We start from the raw sequence: 19,127 nt of genomic DNA, 5'->3' as shown, positions 1-19,127 counted from the left end.
ACAATTTGACAAGTATTATAAATTATAACTAGATGGCATATGCATGTAACTAGATGTAAATGTATGGCATTTACATTAGAGCTGCCCTAGACTTAAGTTTTTTCTAGGCATTCCCCCCATTTTCAAAAATGAAATTAAGGCCCTGAATGAATGTCTGTAAAAATTGTGATTGGAGCATATAAATAATTCTACATGATTAAATGTAGGCTTCAATTAGATCGATATCGGTGATCGTATCGGCACATACTGCTCCCTGTGATCGACTCCAAAATTCCTGATCGGAGCACCATAACCATTTACAGATTCGAAAGTTGTACTCTTATCTGCATGACCAAAAATGCCGTGGGGTGGTGTGGCGCAATGGATAAGACACATGCCTTTGGTGTGAGAGACCCAGGTTCGAATCCACTGTGAGACACCAATGTGTCCCTGAGCAAGACACTTAACCCCTAGTTGCTCCAGAGGCGTGCGACCTCTGACATATATAGCAATTGTAAGTCGCTTTGGATAAAAGCGTCAGCTAAATGAATAAATGTAAATGTAAATGTAAAAATCACAGAGTTTTTCAAGTTCTTTCCGCTGTTAGAAGGAAGAAATTCAAGTGATCTTGCCGGCACCTCCGGGTTAGTCCACACGAACACTTGGATATGCACCAATAATAGCACACATTTATCCAGGTTAACATTAGACCAACAGGCCATGCAAAGCAAAAAACGTTAGGCTACTACTTGCATGCTTCAAATGATAAGCCATAGTTAGGTTGATGATTGATCGACTGGATTTCCTGCCTAACATACAGTAATTACCACATGGATCAGCCATGTTACGATCTGTCCGTTACAGAGTGCGTGACTTTTTCTGAGACTAACCGACTAATACAAATTTGGTCAACTAAGTCTCTTCTCATCAACTAACGTTTGGTCGACTATTAGAGGGCAGCTCTTGTTTATATAAATATGTATCTTCTTTGTGTTTTTAGCGCACTTCCACTGTTCTGTTGGTAGGGGGACATGGGTGAAAGAACATCCAGCGGGTCAAAATGAACAGTTTGAGTAGTACGACCAAGTCTGAAGAACACAAGAGATCCTCCAGTTCTCTGCCTTAAATTCCTCCATCTTTTCTTTGAGGAAAGTGACTGGCAGTACTTTATTGCAGTTTAGACCTCAAGTTGTACAAGAGAGCAGCATTTTCCTCTCTGCGTTCCAAAGAGCTTGGGAGTCCTCCAGCCCCGTACTAAACACATCAGGGCACACATATGTAAGCACACAGTCAGTCTTGGTTCTGTTCATTTAAAGTTCAGTTATGGGATAATTCACCCAAAAACAAAAATTATCATCATTTACTCCTCATGTCATTCCAAACCTGTATGACTTTCCTTCTTCTGCAGAACTTATAAGATATTTTGTCTGATTTAGTCTGATTTGTTTTGTTTTGACCATTCAATGGTGTCCAAAACAACACTGGACCCTATTGACATTCATTGAATGCAGACAAGTCCCCCTGTGGTGAAAATCAAGCTTTTGATGTTGTTTATATGTCTATATAGTGTTTTTTAATATGCTTTAAGACAACCCATGTGCAAATTCATAAGTCAACACCATTGCTGAGTATTTTCTCTTTAAAACTGCAGTGAACCAAATCGCTGGAGTTTCTGACGTCACAAACTACCTTGTAACCAATCAGGTCAACGTGTGATCATCAACGAGTGGATCTCTGAGCTGGTGTGAGTGAGTGGAGGTGGGGGCTAATTTGCATATTCATAGAACCATGTATACTAAATGAGGCAAGGGTGCAGAGTTACATTCAAGCTATTTTAAGGCATGAATAATTTTTTTTCCAAGGAAAAAAACTTTTACATTTGTCATTTTGGTGATCAGAGATGAGTTTTAAGGGATACAGTTTAACGACGGGAAAAATGTTCAGCGTGCCAGGTGCATGGTCTAAAAGGGTTGTCACTATTCTCATAATGAGTAATGGGTGTGTTTTCGGATTTACGTGCGTTAAACCAATCAGAGTGTCATCTCCCATTCCCTTTAAATGCCAGTTGCGCTCGCGCCATGGCAGGTTTGCTATTTACATGACAGAATTTGATAGTGGAAAGACCGAACACGTCTCCAGAGCGTAAAATAACTGCTCGTGTGTGAGGTAAAAGTGCGCAAGCAGACCATCTATGTGACAAGCCGGATCCCACCATATCTTTATGTACACAATAATAATCTTTTACATTGTAATCCTTTTATTTAAAATATTTGGCATGTTTCTGTGCTGTGGTGCGTCCCTGTGCGTTTAATAAGCAGAGTGTACGCGCGGTGTGGACCCGCCTATAGGCGCACACTACTAACACGCTCATTAAATAACCAAAAAAAATTCAGTTGCCTCAAAATAGCAACGTGCCAGCAATGCGCCAGAACACACCTCGTTTTAGACCAGCACGCCCATGGGCGCACAAATGGGCGCAAATGCATTTGCTACTTAAACAACGTGGCGCAGGACGTGAAAATAATAATTGCGTCAGACTGAAACCAGCAAAAAACAATTGCGTCGTGCTAAGTGTGCAATTGCGAGTGTAAGATAGGGCCCTAACTAGCATTTTCAGGTAAAATAAAATCGTCTATGGGTCACAATGACAAAACAACGGAAGGGTTGGAAGGGTCTTCTGTGATTTTTTTGTGTTGTGTTTGAGTAAATGATCAATGAATTTTGAACTTAAGGCATAACAACATTATAACGTAGACTATGAAATGTAGATATCAGTCGATAACTATTATGGTTCAGATATATTGTGCATCATTAGATGTCAGTTACAAAGTCACCTAGGCCAGAGGTCTTCAACCACGCTCCTGGAGACCCATTGCCTTGCAAAGTTTATATCCAACCTAATTTTCAAGCGATCCTGAAGAGCTTGATTAGCTGGTTCAGGAGTGTTTGATATTGGTTGGAGGTGAATTCTGCAGGACAGAGCAATGCAGGTCCCCAAGAGCAGGTTTGAAGACCTCTGACCTATACATATATGGAGAGAACACATTGGAGAGAGGCAGAGCGAAGGACAGAGTTTGTAAATATCTCTCACACTATGACTGCACACCAGCTCTGATTTATTAATTCCTCACTTATACGGTTTCATAATCAAGCATATCTATGAGAACTGTGCCAAAAAGATACAAAAAATCAGCCTCGTCTAAGAAGAATTTGGTGAAAGTAAGGAGTCCAAACACGCACATTTTTCAGGTCACTCAAAATAAATGTTTTCCAATTCGCTCAAGACACAGTTTGTGCTGCCAGTTTAAAAAAGAAAGAAGACAAGTAAAAGAAAAACACTGAAAAAAAGGAAGAAGGTTTTAGCTTTAACCGATGCATGTGTAGTTAATGGCTCAGCAGCGTCTCCCATTGCCCATCTGAGCTCTAAACGCCCTGAATAAAGCAGGACTGGGACGGTGTTCAGATGATGATGTAACTCCAACACGTACAGTAGATACAGGGCATAACTGCTAATAATGATGCCAGTCTTATATAAGAGTATTATAAGTATGGCACTGTATGTAATGGAGTGCATGATTGAACATGTTTTGATAACCTTGTAGGGAGGAAATTTAACTAAAGCATCTTTATACTACAAAGGCAGCACACTATATAACTTTTTTTACATTTAAACATTGATAAGACATGGTATCAAATCATCATATTAGAATGATTTCTGAAGGATCATGTGACACTGAAGACTAGAGTAATGAGACTGATATTCAGCTTTGCATCACATGGATAAATTAAATGTTAAAACAGTCAAATAGAAAGCATTTTTAATTGTAATATTTTACAATATTACTTTTTTTTTATCAATGATGACTTTCATTAGTTTCTATGGTTTCTGATTTGATTACTTTCATCTGTTGTTCATTTAGTTACCTAGTTATATCTGTGTATTTTTACCCTTAGTTTCCTTTGTTCTGTGTCATCTTAGTTTTACTTAATTGAGGTTTATAGCTTTCCTGTGTTCTCCTGCGTACCTTGAATATTGTGATTAAAGACCTGGGCCCAGATTTACTAACAGCTTGCACCAGCGCAAACCCTCTTTTGGCGTTAAAATACTGCAGTCAGGATTTACTACACGCAGAGAAAAATTAGGGCTGAAAAGCTGTAAACGGGTTTATTTTTGCGGCTGACCTTATTACATATGCATTTGTAGGAGTTTCCCTTTCAGACACAAAATGTATGGGTGGAGAGTATTTAAATGAATCACGCAAGGTGATTTACTAAGGTTTGCAGGTTTTCACTAGTCAATTTACTGGTATTTGTGCATTATTGTGCATTATTTACCACCCAAAAAAAAAACATGTCTTAAACCAAACGCTAATTTGCGCTGCTCTTGGTAGATTATGTTGGTCATTATTAGGGCTGGGCGATAAAACGATAACAATAATTATCGCAATAAAATTTTCCTCGATAAAACGATATCAAGAGTTCTAAAAATGTTCGATAATGTTAATGCGGCAAAAGCGAAACAAAACTCAATTGAAAGGCACCGCGTGGACTATTTATCCGCTCGGCTCAAAGTCTAAACAGTGCAGCGCGAGCTTGCAGAGGCAGAGCAGATGTGTTTACTCACTGATGGATCAGTCTCGGTCACGCGACCACAAAACAGAGCTGTGAGATCCAGTGAAAAGTGCTTGAATTCAAGAACACAAATGTGCAAAGGTTTGCGAATATCTAAACAAGAAAAAATGGTTTAAAATGGGATAATTGAATTAAAGGAACACTCCACCGTTTAACTGTATAACTATAATGTATGGCGGAATAGCACTTGGGAGCACTTCGACTCGGCGCAGTAAAAAGTCACGTTGGTTCTAATGACAGAAGTGAGAGGGAGAGGGGGAGAGGATTTTTCAGGAGTGATGATATTACTGCACCGAGTGGAAGTGCTCCCAAGTGCTATTCCGCCATACATTATAGTTATCCTTTTTACCCGCTTAGAAAAGCGCCACGTTTTATTTTGTGTCACCATACTTGGTCGTGTAACCGTATTTAAATAGGGAAAACGTGGAGGTGTTTGGTCGCTTCTAGTTTCATCTCTGTTTGGATCCTAATGAATGAACTGGGCTAAGCTAAGTGCTATCAAAGTGTCGCCGCGCGCCAGAGTGATTGAGTGCACGCACTGAGACGAGAGAGGTATGTATCAACTCGTCTTAGTTAAGGGAATAGCATAGTTTAATATGAAAAAACGGTGGAGTGTTCCTTTAAAAACTAATTAAAATGTGTGTGTGAAGATGTTGTATTTATAATTGCATTATATTATTATGAACGACGGATTGGAAAAGATCCTCCCCACAAGGCTATGTTTATGTGTGTTCAAAAGAGAGATCAAAGAAAAAATACCCAGATACGGGATGCAGGATGTCATGCTCTGGCTGCTGATGAAATCTCTCAAGCGTTTATAGTTGTCTTCTTTAGACATCAGATATTCCAGCCTCTCAAACGTGGCCTTGTCCTTCCGACTTAAAAGCTGTGGGAAAGAGAGCAAGAGAAAGCACACTTGTGACAAAAACAATAAACAAGTTCATTTACAGGTCTATAACTGCCTTTTTAGCTTGAACAGCATAAGGAATAATCTGGGTTTGTGTGTTTTATCAAGTCTGCATGTGTTTCTAGACACACAAACCTTTAGTAAATCATCTAAATTAACTCAAACAATTCGGTCTCTAACAACAAATCTCAAGAGAGCCGGTTTTTAGTATCTGTGCTTATCTTCTGTATCATAATCATTCACAGTTAGTGTGACGTTTGTTTGTTATCCATTCATCAACCACTTGGCAGAGCAATCGTAAATGTCGGGAAAGGCGTAAAATATCTCCACCTAACCAAAACAAAAGAGGAAAACATTTTGAAAACTAATGTTTAGTGTTTCGTAATGATCTTAGCAAAAACAAAAGTCCGTGTGAGGATGAAATTTCTGCAAATGTCCCCAGAAAAATAGCAAAACCACTCTTCAAGAGGTTTGTAAAGGGACTGAGGCTTTCAAAACAGAGGCAGGAAAAATTAAGGAGCATCATCTCGCTCTCCAAATATGCGTCCTGTCTAGTCGCAGTGCAGAACTCTCCGTATGAAAAATATATATATATATTTAATAATAATACTTTAAAACCCAGAGAGATTGGTGTATATTGTGATGTTCCGTACTGTAGTCACAGCTGAAATCTTTGGACGTACCGTGTGAATACTTTCGCCATATTTGTCACCGGTTTTGACGTTATCACTGTGTGACGCATTAAGAGTGAAGGAAAAGACCATTTGAAATCCGTTTTGAGCATCCAGACTGAGACGCATCTGTAAAAATCTGATTGGAATTGTATAATGTAAATTGAAATGTAATTTGAATTCCATTGGGGGAAAAAATAAATAAAAATAAATAAAAAAAATAATCAGATTTCATGTGTGTTTTTTTTTGCTGTCCAGACTATGAAAGCCCCATCTACATAAAATATGTATATGTAAAAAAAATAGGAATTTTGCTGTCAGTCTGAACATAGCCTAAATGTCTTAATTTATTATTAAAAAGTATTAGTCTGAATAGGCAGACCAAAAATCACCACAGTGAAAATATGGGATTCAATATCTAATTTAAACTCATCAGCTACATTGGTAAACACACTAAACCTTTTTATTGTCGATGTTGTTGCCTTGAAAAAAAAAAAAAAACCTTGGATGGAAACTTGGCTATTCATTATCTAAATTCATTTGTAAAGATTTATGTTCTTCCACTGAAGCACAAGATGTTCTTTGGATCATTCTCAAATCATGCAGGATAATCCAATATATAACAAAAAATGATTTTATTAATTTACAAAAATTGCCAAATAGAAGTATGTTGAGACTTTTGGAGCCCACGACATAGGATTGTGTGTGTTTGGCCATGTCTGAAGAAAGCTACTCTGAGAAGCCATGGAAAACACAGATCTGACAAAAAAAGCGGGGGAGAGGAATATTCCAGTTATGTAAAAGACTGAAAATGGTACACTAGAGACAGGATTGAGGAGGAGGAGGATGCTGGCTGTGACTGAAGACAAGACAATGTTTCCAAAGAAGAGACAGATGCATAGAGCTGTTGGATAGCCTGATCCTTTTACAAGTTCACCATGGTAACCATGGTTTCCCTCAAAATACTAATAAATACTGCTTGCACATGCAAAAAGTCACCACCACAGTGCTAGGATGTTGTTGGTAGCTTCCAGGGAATTGTTATGGGGTTTCTAAAATGTTCAGAATTGCATATCAGGGCATTACTATGTGGTATGTAAGCTGTTCTGAATGGTTTTAGTGCCTTCTATGAGGTTGCTAGGGTGTTTCAGGTGGTGGTTTCTTACTGGCCAAGGCCATTTAAACATCGAATAAGTGACACACGGTTAATTTTACCGTTTATGGTTTTACAGTAGCAACAATAAAAAAGCACTAGCTATGCCACTTTCGTAAAGAACAGTCTCATAAAAAAAGCTAAATATTTATCAAATGTCCAAAGTTATGAAAAATGCTTGGTCAGCAGATTCCTATACATCAAAATGCAACATTTACAAGAGTGGGCATTTAAAGTTAAAACTCTTAAGGGTTTTTCTGATGGACACCTGCTAAAGAAAACTATGCTAATGGATGATAGCAACCCAAGTGAAGCACAGATGCTCATCTACAGATTGATTTGTGAGCAAACACACTGTAAAGTAATAAAAACCCAAAGATCAGGTGTCCGTTTTATAGATAGTGGGCCCATTTTATAGTAGAAACAAACAAAAGTTTTGGAAACCTTAGTATTAACTTTAGCATTAGCACAGTCTATTGATCTTTAAAGAAATTAAGTGTTTAGGTCATAAGAATATCGTTAACATTAATATTTCCCTTCTTAGAGAGAATATTCACTCAAACACTCAACATTTTGATGCTATTTTAATCAATTATAGCAGCATAAAAAAAATAAAATAAAAATACTAACACTATTGAGTGTGTTCAAATGAAGGGTGTCATGCTTGGGAATTGAAATGGTTGAACTCCAGTAAAGAATAAAAAGGGGGGAAACTAAACAGAGTTTCTTGTTGTTCATCAATCTGAGTATTGGAAAGTAACAGCTCAAGGTTTTGCAGTGATTCATCTGTTAGCAGTTTCCAGCACTCATCAATAACTGACTGAGAGTGTGTTGGAGGCCTGGATAATTTCACAACCTGTAAACAACATGAAAACTGAGTCGAAAGAAATCTGGACCCATGCAGCAGCTGGGTTGAAGAGAATTATAATGAATGAACCAAGAACCCAACTGACCCAAAAACAGGTGCATATATATACACACACACACATGTTTGAAAAATTTAAAAATGTCTTTAAAAAAGCTTATAGTTTTCAAATAATTAGCTAAAATATGTTGGTGCTATCACTTTACTTAAAGCATTTATATATAATGCATTATTTAAAAAAAAAAGGAATTTTTAATGCACCTTTTAATGCATTGTACAAAATCATGAATAATTGTAACCATAGTTATAATACATGATAATTCTTATCTATTTATTGTTACACATTTAGAAAGTATAATTTTTAAAAATGCATAGCAAACAACCAATTTCACATGTAACAAGAAACCTGCAAATATTATAATGCATTTTAACTTTATGAAAATATTGATGTATTATAACGTACATTACGAATAAATGTAATATACATAAGGCCTTTAAGTGTTACCATAAAATGTAGCTAGTAATATAAAAATATGACAAATGGAGCACATTGAATAACTCACAGCCCAGGTCTTGGAGAGCCTGAAGATGGGGGCGCTCTGTAAAGCAGACACTACCGCCATAACTGCATGGAGATTATTCATGTCACACAGTTTCTGCAGGAAGAGAGAAAAAAGTTTAACAACACATACAAATACAATCACTTAAGTAGAAGCACATATGTACTGTATGGAGAGTTTTTACCTTTGCTGTTCTGATATAGAGGCTCATCACTTCTGCTCTGATCTTCAGGGTTTGAGCATGAAGAATCTCCCTCACCACCCAGAAACTCACCTAAGATTAGACAAAACCATAAGAGAGACATTGATAACTGATCAATACTGCCATAGACAAGACATTTTTCGGTACTGTGTAGACTATAGTCATACTTAAAATGTACATAATCCTTTTTCCACATGCGCAGAGACACTGCACCAGTGGGGTCATATGCATATAACAGCAAAATGTCTGATTTAGAACAGATGAGAGTATTGTGAACTGTTCATCTGTTGTTGTTATCGTTAAATAGTTTTGACATCACGTAGTAAACAGGAAGAGAAAAGACAAGGAGAGAAAATAAGAGAAGAGACAAGACAAGAAGAAAACAAGTGTAAAGGGATGAGACTTGAAGAGAAGAGATAAGATGAGGAGGGACAAAAAAAAAAAACTTGGTGAGACAAGAGTAGAACGAGTGGAGACGAGAACCAAAGAGAAGAGAACGAGAAAAGATTCAGGAAGAAAAGTGACAAGGCGAGAATAGAAGAGACAAGAGAATAAAGATGAGGTGAAAGGAACTAAGATGAGTAGAGACGAGACATGACGACAATGAGAGACAAGAACTGAAGAGAAGAAAATGAGAGGAGAAGACAGTGGTGGGGGAAAAATCGATTCTGTTCAGTATCGCAATATTTTGCACACGCAATTATATCGATACAGTAGCACAAAGTATTGCAATATTTAATTATAAAAGTATCTGTTTTACTTTCGGGTTTTCTCCATTGGTTTTCTCGGAGTTTACTCTGATAATTTACATTCGCGTATTACATCCACAAGGTGGCGTTTATTGCCGTGCATTAAACAGCAAATTCAAATGAAAATGGCTTCACCATCACAACCAGTTGTACACAACGCTCCGTCTTCTTTCAAATCTAAAGTGTGGGTAAATTTCGGTTTTCATCAAAAAGCGAATAGTAAAGACCTTGACATATATGCTATGTGCAAGGAATGCCACATGAAAATTAAGTACTGTGGGAATACGACAAACTTGAGAGCCCATTTCACAAGGTACCATTTGGAGTTAGCGACCACTGAGGAAGTGAAACGACCCAAAGTTGTTGTCCTACCCCCAAATCAACGCACCTTGGACCAAACAAAAATGATAAAGTTACCTCCAAACTCCGAAAGAGCTAAGAAAATCACTGAGGCAATAGCCTACTTAATCTCCAAAGATTTACAGCCTTACAGTGTTGTGGAGGAGAACGAAGATTTCCAGAATCTGCTTAGCATGCTGGAGCCCAGGTATGTGATCCCCTTGCGTAGAAATTTTACCGAAACTGTCATCCCCAAACTCTACAGCGAAGTCAAAGATGAGGTAAATGAAACTGAGTTTAGCTGAAGGAGTAGCTATAACGTGTGACGGTTGGTCATCAAGAGCTACGGAGTCGTACATGACCATAACCTCGCATCACATCACGAATGAATGGCAGCTTTTAGCTCATGTTTTACAAACCAGGGCGATGCATGAGAGCCATACCGGGCCCAGTGTGGCTGAGTTGCTGAAAACGGCAACCGAAGAGAGGGGTATCGCTAACAAACAGATTGTTTTGGTTACGGACAATGCGTCCAACATGGTTGTGGCCGCGCAGGTGGGGGGCTACCTTCACGTGAAATGTTTTGCCCATATGCTCAACCTCGCTTCACAGCGCGCACTAAAGCTGCCTGCTGTCGCCAGGTTACTAGGAAGAGACCGGCGCATAACCACTTTTTTCCACCGCAGAACAATCGCCAACTTCATGTTGGAGTAAAAACAAACGCTTCTGGACCTCCCCACTCACAAGCTCAAGACTGATGTTGTGACCCGTTGGAACAGTGGGTACGAAATGCTTGAACGTTTCTTGGAACAGCAACCAGCGATCTGTGCTGCTCTGTTGTCCTCTGAGGTCAGGAGGTCAGGCAGTGATATCTGCACCCTCAACGAAAATGACATTACAGACGCTGAGGACATAATGCAGGCACTTCGACCGATGTTAGTAGCCACAGAAATTGACACACGAGAGACAATGGGGGACAAACCAATTGTTAGGGACATCAAACAGGCAATAAGTCAAGATCTGTTGAAGAAAAAAAACACCCTCCACACAGCATCGGCCCTGGATCCACGATTTAAGTCACTGCTTTTCCTGACCACAGATGACATCAGTGACGTTTATTCCAGACTGGTTGTGGAGGCAGCCAGCCTTCAGGTAGGCTTTATTGAACTAATTTATTACATTGTTTAAATAGTTATTTTAAAATGTCAGAAAGTATTTAAAAATGCTATATTATTTATCTGATTTTTTTTTAAACCAAGCCTATGTTCATCTGGTGATTAATCTCTATACTGATTAGCATTATTTTCTTATACCTGTTTTAATGGAAAATCGGCAATTGCACTGAGCATTCCACAGCCATTTCAAACCTGAGATATGTTCTTTTAACATCTATCTAATGTTTCTCTACAGCCCACTATTAGGCAAGAAGAGACCAGCAGTGCCTCTGGAGTAGAAATGGATGGACAGGATCTTGAGGAGCTTGAAGAGCCACAACCTAAAAGAAGATCTGGGCTAGCTGATTTACTGGGAAGATGCCTGATGCCTGAGCATTCCAGCCACTAGTGTGTCTGCTGAAAGGGTGTTCTCCACTGCAGGAGATATAGTAACGGCCCACTTTAACATCTGAGCATGTTGACCAACTCCTTTTTCTAAACAAAAATGCCAATATTCCCAAATGACTTTTGGTTGATGACCTTGCAGCACAACAGGACTGGACTCTATAAGTACACATTTTTGCTTATTTTTTTCAATTTGATTGAAGCCCTAAGTTACTTTTATTTATATGATTATTCTCAGGTTTATGTTACTCTATTATGTCTGCTTTATGTTACTCTATTGTATTTAAATCATTTTAAGTTATGTGCTGGGAGCTCACCATTCATGTTAGAGGTCTCCTATTCCGAGAATAATTACATCCTGTCCTGTAAAAAGGTCCTGTGTCCTGAATGTTCAAGGACAAAGGTTTTGCACTACCCTCCTAAGTTTATGCACTTCTGTTAATGTGTAGAAGATAATGTTCACAGAATTAAATGTGACATTTGAAGTGAGTTGAGTCTTATTTTCCTCATTTTTTGTAATGTCTTTGAATAATATGGGGGACATGAATCGCAATATATCGCAGAATCGAATCGCAATACTTGCTGTATCGCAATATGTTAAGAATCGCACTAATATTGAATCGTGGGCCAAATATCGCAACACTATCCAATTCCCACCCCTAGAAAACAAGCATGGAAAAAGGACAAGATGACAATGAGTGAGGAAAAGAGACAAGGAGCAAATGCAATTAGAGGAGCTGAGACTGGAAGAGAAAAGATAAAGAGGGACAAAAAGTACAAGAGGAGACATATGAGACAAGTGAATGAGAGGAACTGAGAGGAGAGGAGACCATATGACACAAGGGGGGAACATGTGGAGAAGAGGACAAGAGGAGATGAGTCTGAAAACTGGAAGAAAAGCAACAAGACCAGAAGAGAACAGACTAAGAAGAGGCAAGAAGAAAAGACAAGTGAGTGAGAGGAATTGAGAGGAGAAGAGACAAGCTACAAAATGGGACAAGGCAAGAAGAGAATGAGAGGAGAAAAGAAGCAAAGAAAAGAAAATGAGACTGAGGTGTGACGAGATTAAGATGATAAATGAAGAGATGAGGAGATAATGAGAGGAAATGAAGACAACACGAGGCAAGAGGAGGATGACCAGAGGTTAAACGAGAAGCAAATAGAAGAGAATGAGAGAGAATGAGAGGAATTGAGATGAGATGAGAAGAGACGGTACTCACGACAAGAAGAGAAGGAGAAGATATGAGACTGGAATAGAAGAGACATAAAGAGAGCAAGACAAGATGGGACAAGAGTGGACAAAAATAGAACCAGATGAGACAAAGAGAGCAAAGAATGAGAGGAGATGAGACTGGAAGAAAAGAGACAAGATGAGAATATTAAGGACAAAAAGAGAATTAACTAAAAGGAGACAACTAGAAAAACAAGAGGGTGAGAGGAATTGAGACACGGCACAAGATGAGACAAAACAAGAAGAGCATGAGAGGAGAGGAGGGCATGGGACTGAGAAGAGACAAAAAAGAACAAGACTAGATGAGACAAAGAGAACAGAGAATGAGAGGAGATGAGACAGAGAAAAGACAAAATGAGAATACAAGAGAACTGACTAAAAAGAGACAAGGAAAACAAGAGGTTGATATGAATTAAGACAAGACACAAGATAAGATAAGACAAGACAAGATGTGTGAGAGGAGAAAAGAACAGAAGCAAATAAAGGAAAATAAGAGAAGATTAAACTGGAAGAGAAGAGACAGAAGGAGGGCACGGGACAAGACGAGGCTGAGTGGAGACAAGAAGAGAAAACTGAAAGAAACTAACAGAGTGAGACAAGAAAAGAACTGAAGACGAGAAGAGACATAATAATTTAAGGTTCAGACGTTATGTAACTGCACACATGGATTGTTGGAACATCACTCTTCATCTCTACCCTGCTCGATCTCCTCCAACCCCCCTGCCAACCTCATCCCCTCATTTCCATTTCTCCTGTTGATTTTCCAGGCCCTTCCTTCCCGCGTTCCCCCCTTCTCCGTTCTTTCCCACATGTCTGATACTGGGACACACACACAGTGAAGTCATTGTTGCACTATCTCCCCTGCTGTGTGTTCCCGTGTTTGTTGTTGCGAGATTGGATCACAGCATCTCTGGATAAAGCCGGAATGCCTCAAACCAGTGGAAAAGATTTAAATCTAATGACTAATGAAAAGGCAGCACAGCACTGCAAACATTTATACTCAAACACACAAGCACAGAGCAAAAACTACATCTCATTTACCTCAGCAGTTGTATTACACACACACCTGAGCCTGAATTAAACACAAGGAGGAAATCTTTTCTTTTTTTTTTTCTGATTTTGAGCTTCTATATGTAAAACTTATAGAAAAAGTCCCACATACTTTATTAGAGAATTTTCCATCTCCACACTAATTTTTTACATAAAAAAAAAAAAAATTAACAAAAAGCCAACAGACCTTATGCAAATTTCCCTGGCAAAAGATAACCATATGTGCCTAATTTTGAACATCTGTTAGTGGGTAATCTGTAAGGTCTGTCTGTGTGTGCATGTGTTTGTATACCCAAGTTTGCTTCTTTTATTTCCTACATTGAGTAGATATAAATGGACTCCATATTTGTGCATGACAGACCAATTCGTTGGCTCAAACGGTTTGTGTGCGAGTCTTTGAAGTGGGGTGTATGGGGTCTAGCCGGAGAGAAAAAACAGAAAATCATGTACATTTATGGAGAAAGCAATTTCCAATGTTTATAGTCACATAAACATTAACATTTCATTGTACACAATAACAGTGAACTACACAGTACAACTGAACCACAGATATAACTGATTAAACTGCTGAAAAAAAACAACTAGAATAGGTTAATAAATCTAGAATTATAGCATTTATTTGAATTAATTATCGAGAGAGAGATGAGAGATTCGTACCTGCGTCTTTTCAGAGTCTCTATCTCTATTAACAATGAAGCTGTGAGTTTAATTACTTCAAAATAGCGACGTAACCCCTTTGTTGCTGAGAAATATAATGTAGTGATTCAGTAGTGGATCTAGAGAAGCTATTTTATTACTGAAAGTCGTGGGGAAGAGTTGATAAGTTTCTGTGCTAAATAACTACTAAATGATGATTAAGCCATAATTCACATGATGGAAAAAAGTATGCATTATCAACTAACAAATCTACAGATGATCAGCTTACTACTGAAATTACACTAACAAAACTACTGGTGTTACAAAAACCACACAGCCCTCTAGCACTGACACACAGACATGCATATATAATATAATCTCTCATATAAACAAACAAAGTTTGCTGTTAGGTGACATTAGATTCCAGCTAACTTTCCAGTTCTGTTCTCGCATATCCAAGCATCATCCTTCAGAAAGTACATTTGTGTTGGCAGGCGAGTGAGTGTGGGTTCCTGAACAGCCGTTTTAGCCGTTTTGAGGATGTACATTGAGAAAAGTTTCCACAGAACACAAATTCCTCGATGATATTCTCATATTTATTACAGAGTGCTGGCCATATTTTCAGGGAAGAGAGTGTCTGTAAGAGTGTGTTTAAGTCTTAAGGTGAAGATTTTGAGGTGTAAGAAACAACTTCTGCTTTGCTTATAAACTTTATTCAACGATAATTCCCTTCTGGTTACACACTGTCAGCTTCTGCCAATGAAGCAACGATTGCACACAGAAACTTGAACACACTCAGAGGGGGCCACATATTTCTTCAAAGGCCAACTGGATCAAGTCAGTGTTTCCCAACCCCGTTGTGTTTCCAACATCTCTACTCAGACCTCAGTGTGGCGATAACCATCCCATTACCTGCTCACATTAGAGCCAAAATGTCAGTGCAAGTCCAGTTTCCCACTTGTCTTATTCACCTGAAAGTCACTGTGACATACAATCACATTTATCCAGAGTGTGTTTTGTTAGCATTGAGTCCAAATTTTGTTAACAAGAACCTTGACAGCGACATAATTTTCCATCCTAGCCAATCCAAGGCAATAAAGTCAAGTGATTTAGGCCAGACACATACGCATTGGCAAACACAGGCGCTAATGCTCAGCCAGCACATTACAAGCATGCCAGCTTGGGAAGTTGAGCCACTACGGAGGCCTCCGCCACTCGTGACCTGAACACTAACCCGGACCAACCCTTTTCTGCACTTTGATGCCCAATCCCTTTAAATTATAACACAAAAAGCCCTTGGAAACCTTATTTTCCCTTTGAAATATTTGCACTCATTTTATTTGAATGCATGTGGCCACAGAAGCAAAAACATGTTTCTTGCCGTAGTAAACCTGCAGACCAAAAAGCTATCCGAGAGTATCATTTTGGTTGGAAAAAGTAGAGAAGTAACATTAGATACAGTAAGAAAAAAAACAATAATAAAAAGTGTATACTTTTTTTAAGCAAGGAAACAATAAATTGATCAAAAGTGACAAAGTTTTGCATTGTTATATATATATATATAAAAATTCCTAAAAAAATATAAAAAGAAAAATGTTTTCAACATTGATAATAATAAGTAATGTTTCTTCATCATGAATGATTTCTGAAGGATCATGTGACACTAAAGACTGGAGTAATGATGCTGAAAATTCAGCTTTGACGTCACTGGAATAGATTACATTTACATACTGTATTGTACATATGTACATTTTCAAATAGAAAGCAGCTATTCAAAACTATAATAATATTTCACAATATTAAGGTTTCTTTTAAATGTTTTTACTGTCTTTTAAAAAACGTTTAGAAATCTTACTAACTCCAAACCTTGTAACAGTAGTACAAGCATGTTTTTTTTTTTTTTTTTAGCTTCTTGATATATTACAAAGGTCACAAAAATGATCTATATGGTCTGTTCACTTGCCTTATTTTTCCTAGTCTTTTTTAATTCCATTCTCAAAGAATTAAATGTTTCTTCAAATCTTTATTACCGTTTATTAATATAAGTCATTGTCAGAATTTTTTTATTTTTTATTTAAACTGATAACATGTTTATTTAACTTGCAACCAATAGGACCACAATGCCCCTCACACTCCATTGACCCTTGTCAAAGTGTCAAAGGCCCAACACTACACATATTCGCTCAAACAGACGCTTAATTGCAGGTCCAATTTTGTGGATTTCAACATCCTTAGCTGGAAGTCTACAGTTAATACCCATGATTGTTAGTGTCAAAGTAAGGGGGCAACAGCAAAAAGTGTCTGTGGTTTACCTGATTAAAGCGTCGTGTAAAGGCCACAGCGTTCGGCGCTGAACTGTGCTTCTCCTTCTTGTTCCAGCCACAACTAGAGAGCTCCTGAAAGAAGAAGAAGAAAAAAGTTACGTAAAACAATAGTTTTCCAGCTGGTTTGTGATTTGAGAAACTGGACGGAAACAATCAAGTCCACCAAGCACAACAGGAAAAAGCGAGTGGTCCACAGTGCCAAAAACAAATCAACTCCTGAGATGGGGTGAGCATCGCTCATGACCAGTGACCCTAGAAAGCAGCAGTAATGGGGCTTTTAAAAACATAAGTGAATCTTTCCCGGTCTATTACGCTTTATCCACTTAATTTTGCATCTAAACACAGGAGTTATCTCAGACTTGGATGGCAATCACCTGAAAATTGTGTTGATCCTCTGCCTCACTCGCATGGTGCGAGTGATTGACTGAATGAGAATGGAAAAGCTTTTAAATAATATTTAACAATGTGTATTGGGCAGCAACATCACTGGATAAACATCAATCTGACACGCTAAATCTCTAAGACACGAACATGAAAACTCAACTCTGACTGTTCTGTCATCTAAGAAACGATCTGTTAGCTTCAAGATTAAAGCCGCCGTTACAGTCTAATATACGACATAATAGCCACGCTTGGAAATTCATATTTGGAAACTCCCATCCATAATTATGCAACCATGCGTTATGCAATTACGCTAAGCGTTCAGACATTTTCCAGTAGAGAATCCGTTTCAAATGAGCTCTTAGCGCCATTAAAACACAAAAACAAACTCTGATATGCATTCAACCACACAGAGAGATTTAGTTCCTGTCAGTAAATGGGAGAAGAGCTGCCTGATTTCATTATGGGACTTCAGGAAGAGTGAAAGTAACCATCAAACATATTCATCACGATTGTACGTCAGGAATGTACCCAACTTAAACTCAGCACCAATACAACCGCAATCTCTCATATGAGGTCGCACTAGCAAACAGTGACCTAACGAGTCCGCAACCTGTGGAGGTAGCAGCTTAGCAACATACACAAACACAGATGTGAGTATATGGGCCAACACACACAGAGCTAAAGCACCAACAACCATCAAGAAACGCCAATGAAATCACTTCTGCTGAATCAATTTCTCCATGTGTAACAAATCTGCCGAAATAGAGCTTGAGCCCCCAACTTCAGGATCTGTGATGAGGAAAATCACCTGCTGAGATTTAACGAAATCAATTGCTACCCAACTCAGAGAACAAAACAAGGTTAATGGCTGATTTCAGTTCTTCTTCTATGATGTAATGCATTTCTGAGACCAAGGTAGAACTGAACTGAACAGTGCCTTTATTATATTTAACTGAACATAATTGGTCCAGCTGGCCAGTTGTCAAGGTTACTGTTGAGTTCTTCAAAACAGTGACAGGCTCCAGATGGTGGTAGTGTAGTCTAATGGTAATATTTGGACTTTATTTGTTATTCGTAACCAAAAAAAAGTTGAAGGCTACAACTCCAAAAGAGGGATTTTCCCCTCAAACCACACTATTTTATTGCATTGCATTGCCTAATCCATATAGTATGCTATAATTGTAAGAGCCTTCTCAAAATCTGATTGGCTGTATTTACGGACACATGCAAGGAAGATCCAGTTGCTGGATCTGCCAAAGTTTGCAAAGATAAATGGCATCAAATCTTAGAATTGTATAAACTTAATACACATTGATCTTCGGAATTTTCTACTTTGTTCTCAGGGGCCAGTTGCATAAACATAGCCATTATGTAAAGACTGTGTCTTAAGAACTAGTATGACCAACTAGCAGTTAGTTAGGGGTAATCAGTCTTACTTTTTAGAATCAAATTAGACTAATCTACGTTTTTATGTAACTGACTTAAAAAATCTTAAAAAAAAAAAAAAAAAAAATGTATGACTAACTTGTAAGACTATTCTTAGCAGTTTATGTAACTAGCCCAGCAGACCTTTGTCCTATTTAACGTATTTACCAATTCTTAAAATAAATTTACAACTGATCAGTCAAACGGTCGCTTCATGTCTGATTGGGAGGTTCTTTGCAAGAAAAAGGTGCAAAGTGGACCATCTGATACAAAACAAAAAACAATATGTTGCATTATAGCGCAATCATGTCAGGGCTCATGAGGGCAAGGCCAATGGAGGGATTTTTTTAAAGGATACCAGGGTTTCACCCCTCCTCTTTACCATAAGTGACATGGGATTTTTAAATGGATTACAGAGAGTCAGGACCTCAGTTTGACATCTCATCTGAAGGACGTTGCTT

The 19,127-nt window shown here is 38.2% G+C and overlaps 1 protein-coding gene across 5 annotated transcripts in view; it reads right to left on the bottom strand.

The window, feature by feature from the left end:
- The window catches only part of ralgps2 (Ral GEF with PH domain and SH3 binding motif 2), a 138,335-nt gene that overhangs the window by 48,383 nt on the left and 70,825 nt on the right, over window positions 1–19,127 (bottom strand). For all 5 annotated transcript variants that reach the window (XM_084433356.1, XM_084433359.1, XM_084433357.1 and 2 more), the window contains 4 exons: window positions 16,846–16,929; window positions 8,952–9,041; window positions 8,771–8,863; window positions 5,371–5,497 (listed from right to left, as the gene is read on the bottom strand). In XM_084433356.1, coding sequence (XP_084289482.1) covers window positions 5,371–5,497; window positions 8,771–8,863; window positions 8,952–9,041; window positions 16,846–16,929 — 394 coding nt within the window. The remainder of the gene's footprint in view (window positions 1–5,370; window positions 5,498–8,770; window positions 8,864–8,951; window positions 9,042–16,845; window positions 16,930–19,127) is intronic.

This window comes from Rutilus rutilus (assembly GCF_951802725.1).
Source record: "Rutilus rutilus genome assembly, chromosome: 15".
Lineage (NCBI taxonomy): Eukaryota > Metazoa > Chordata > Actinopteri > Cypriniformes > Leuciscidae > Rutilus > Rutilus rutilus.
The sequence above is the reverse complement of the archived record's forward strand: the minus strand, read 5'-3'. Positions and strand labels throughout refer to the sequence as shown.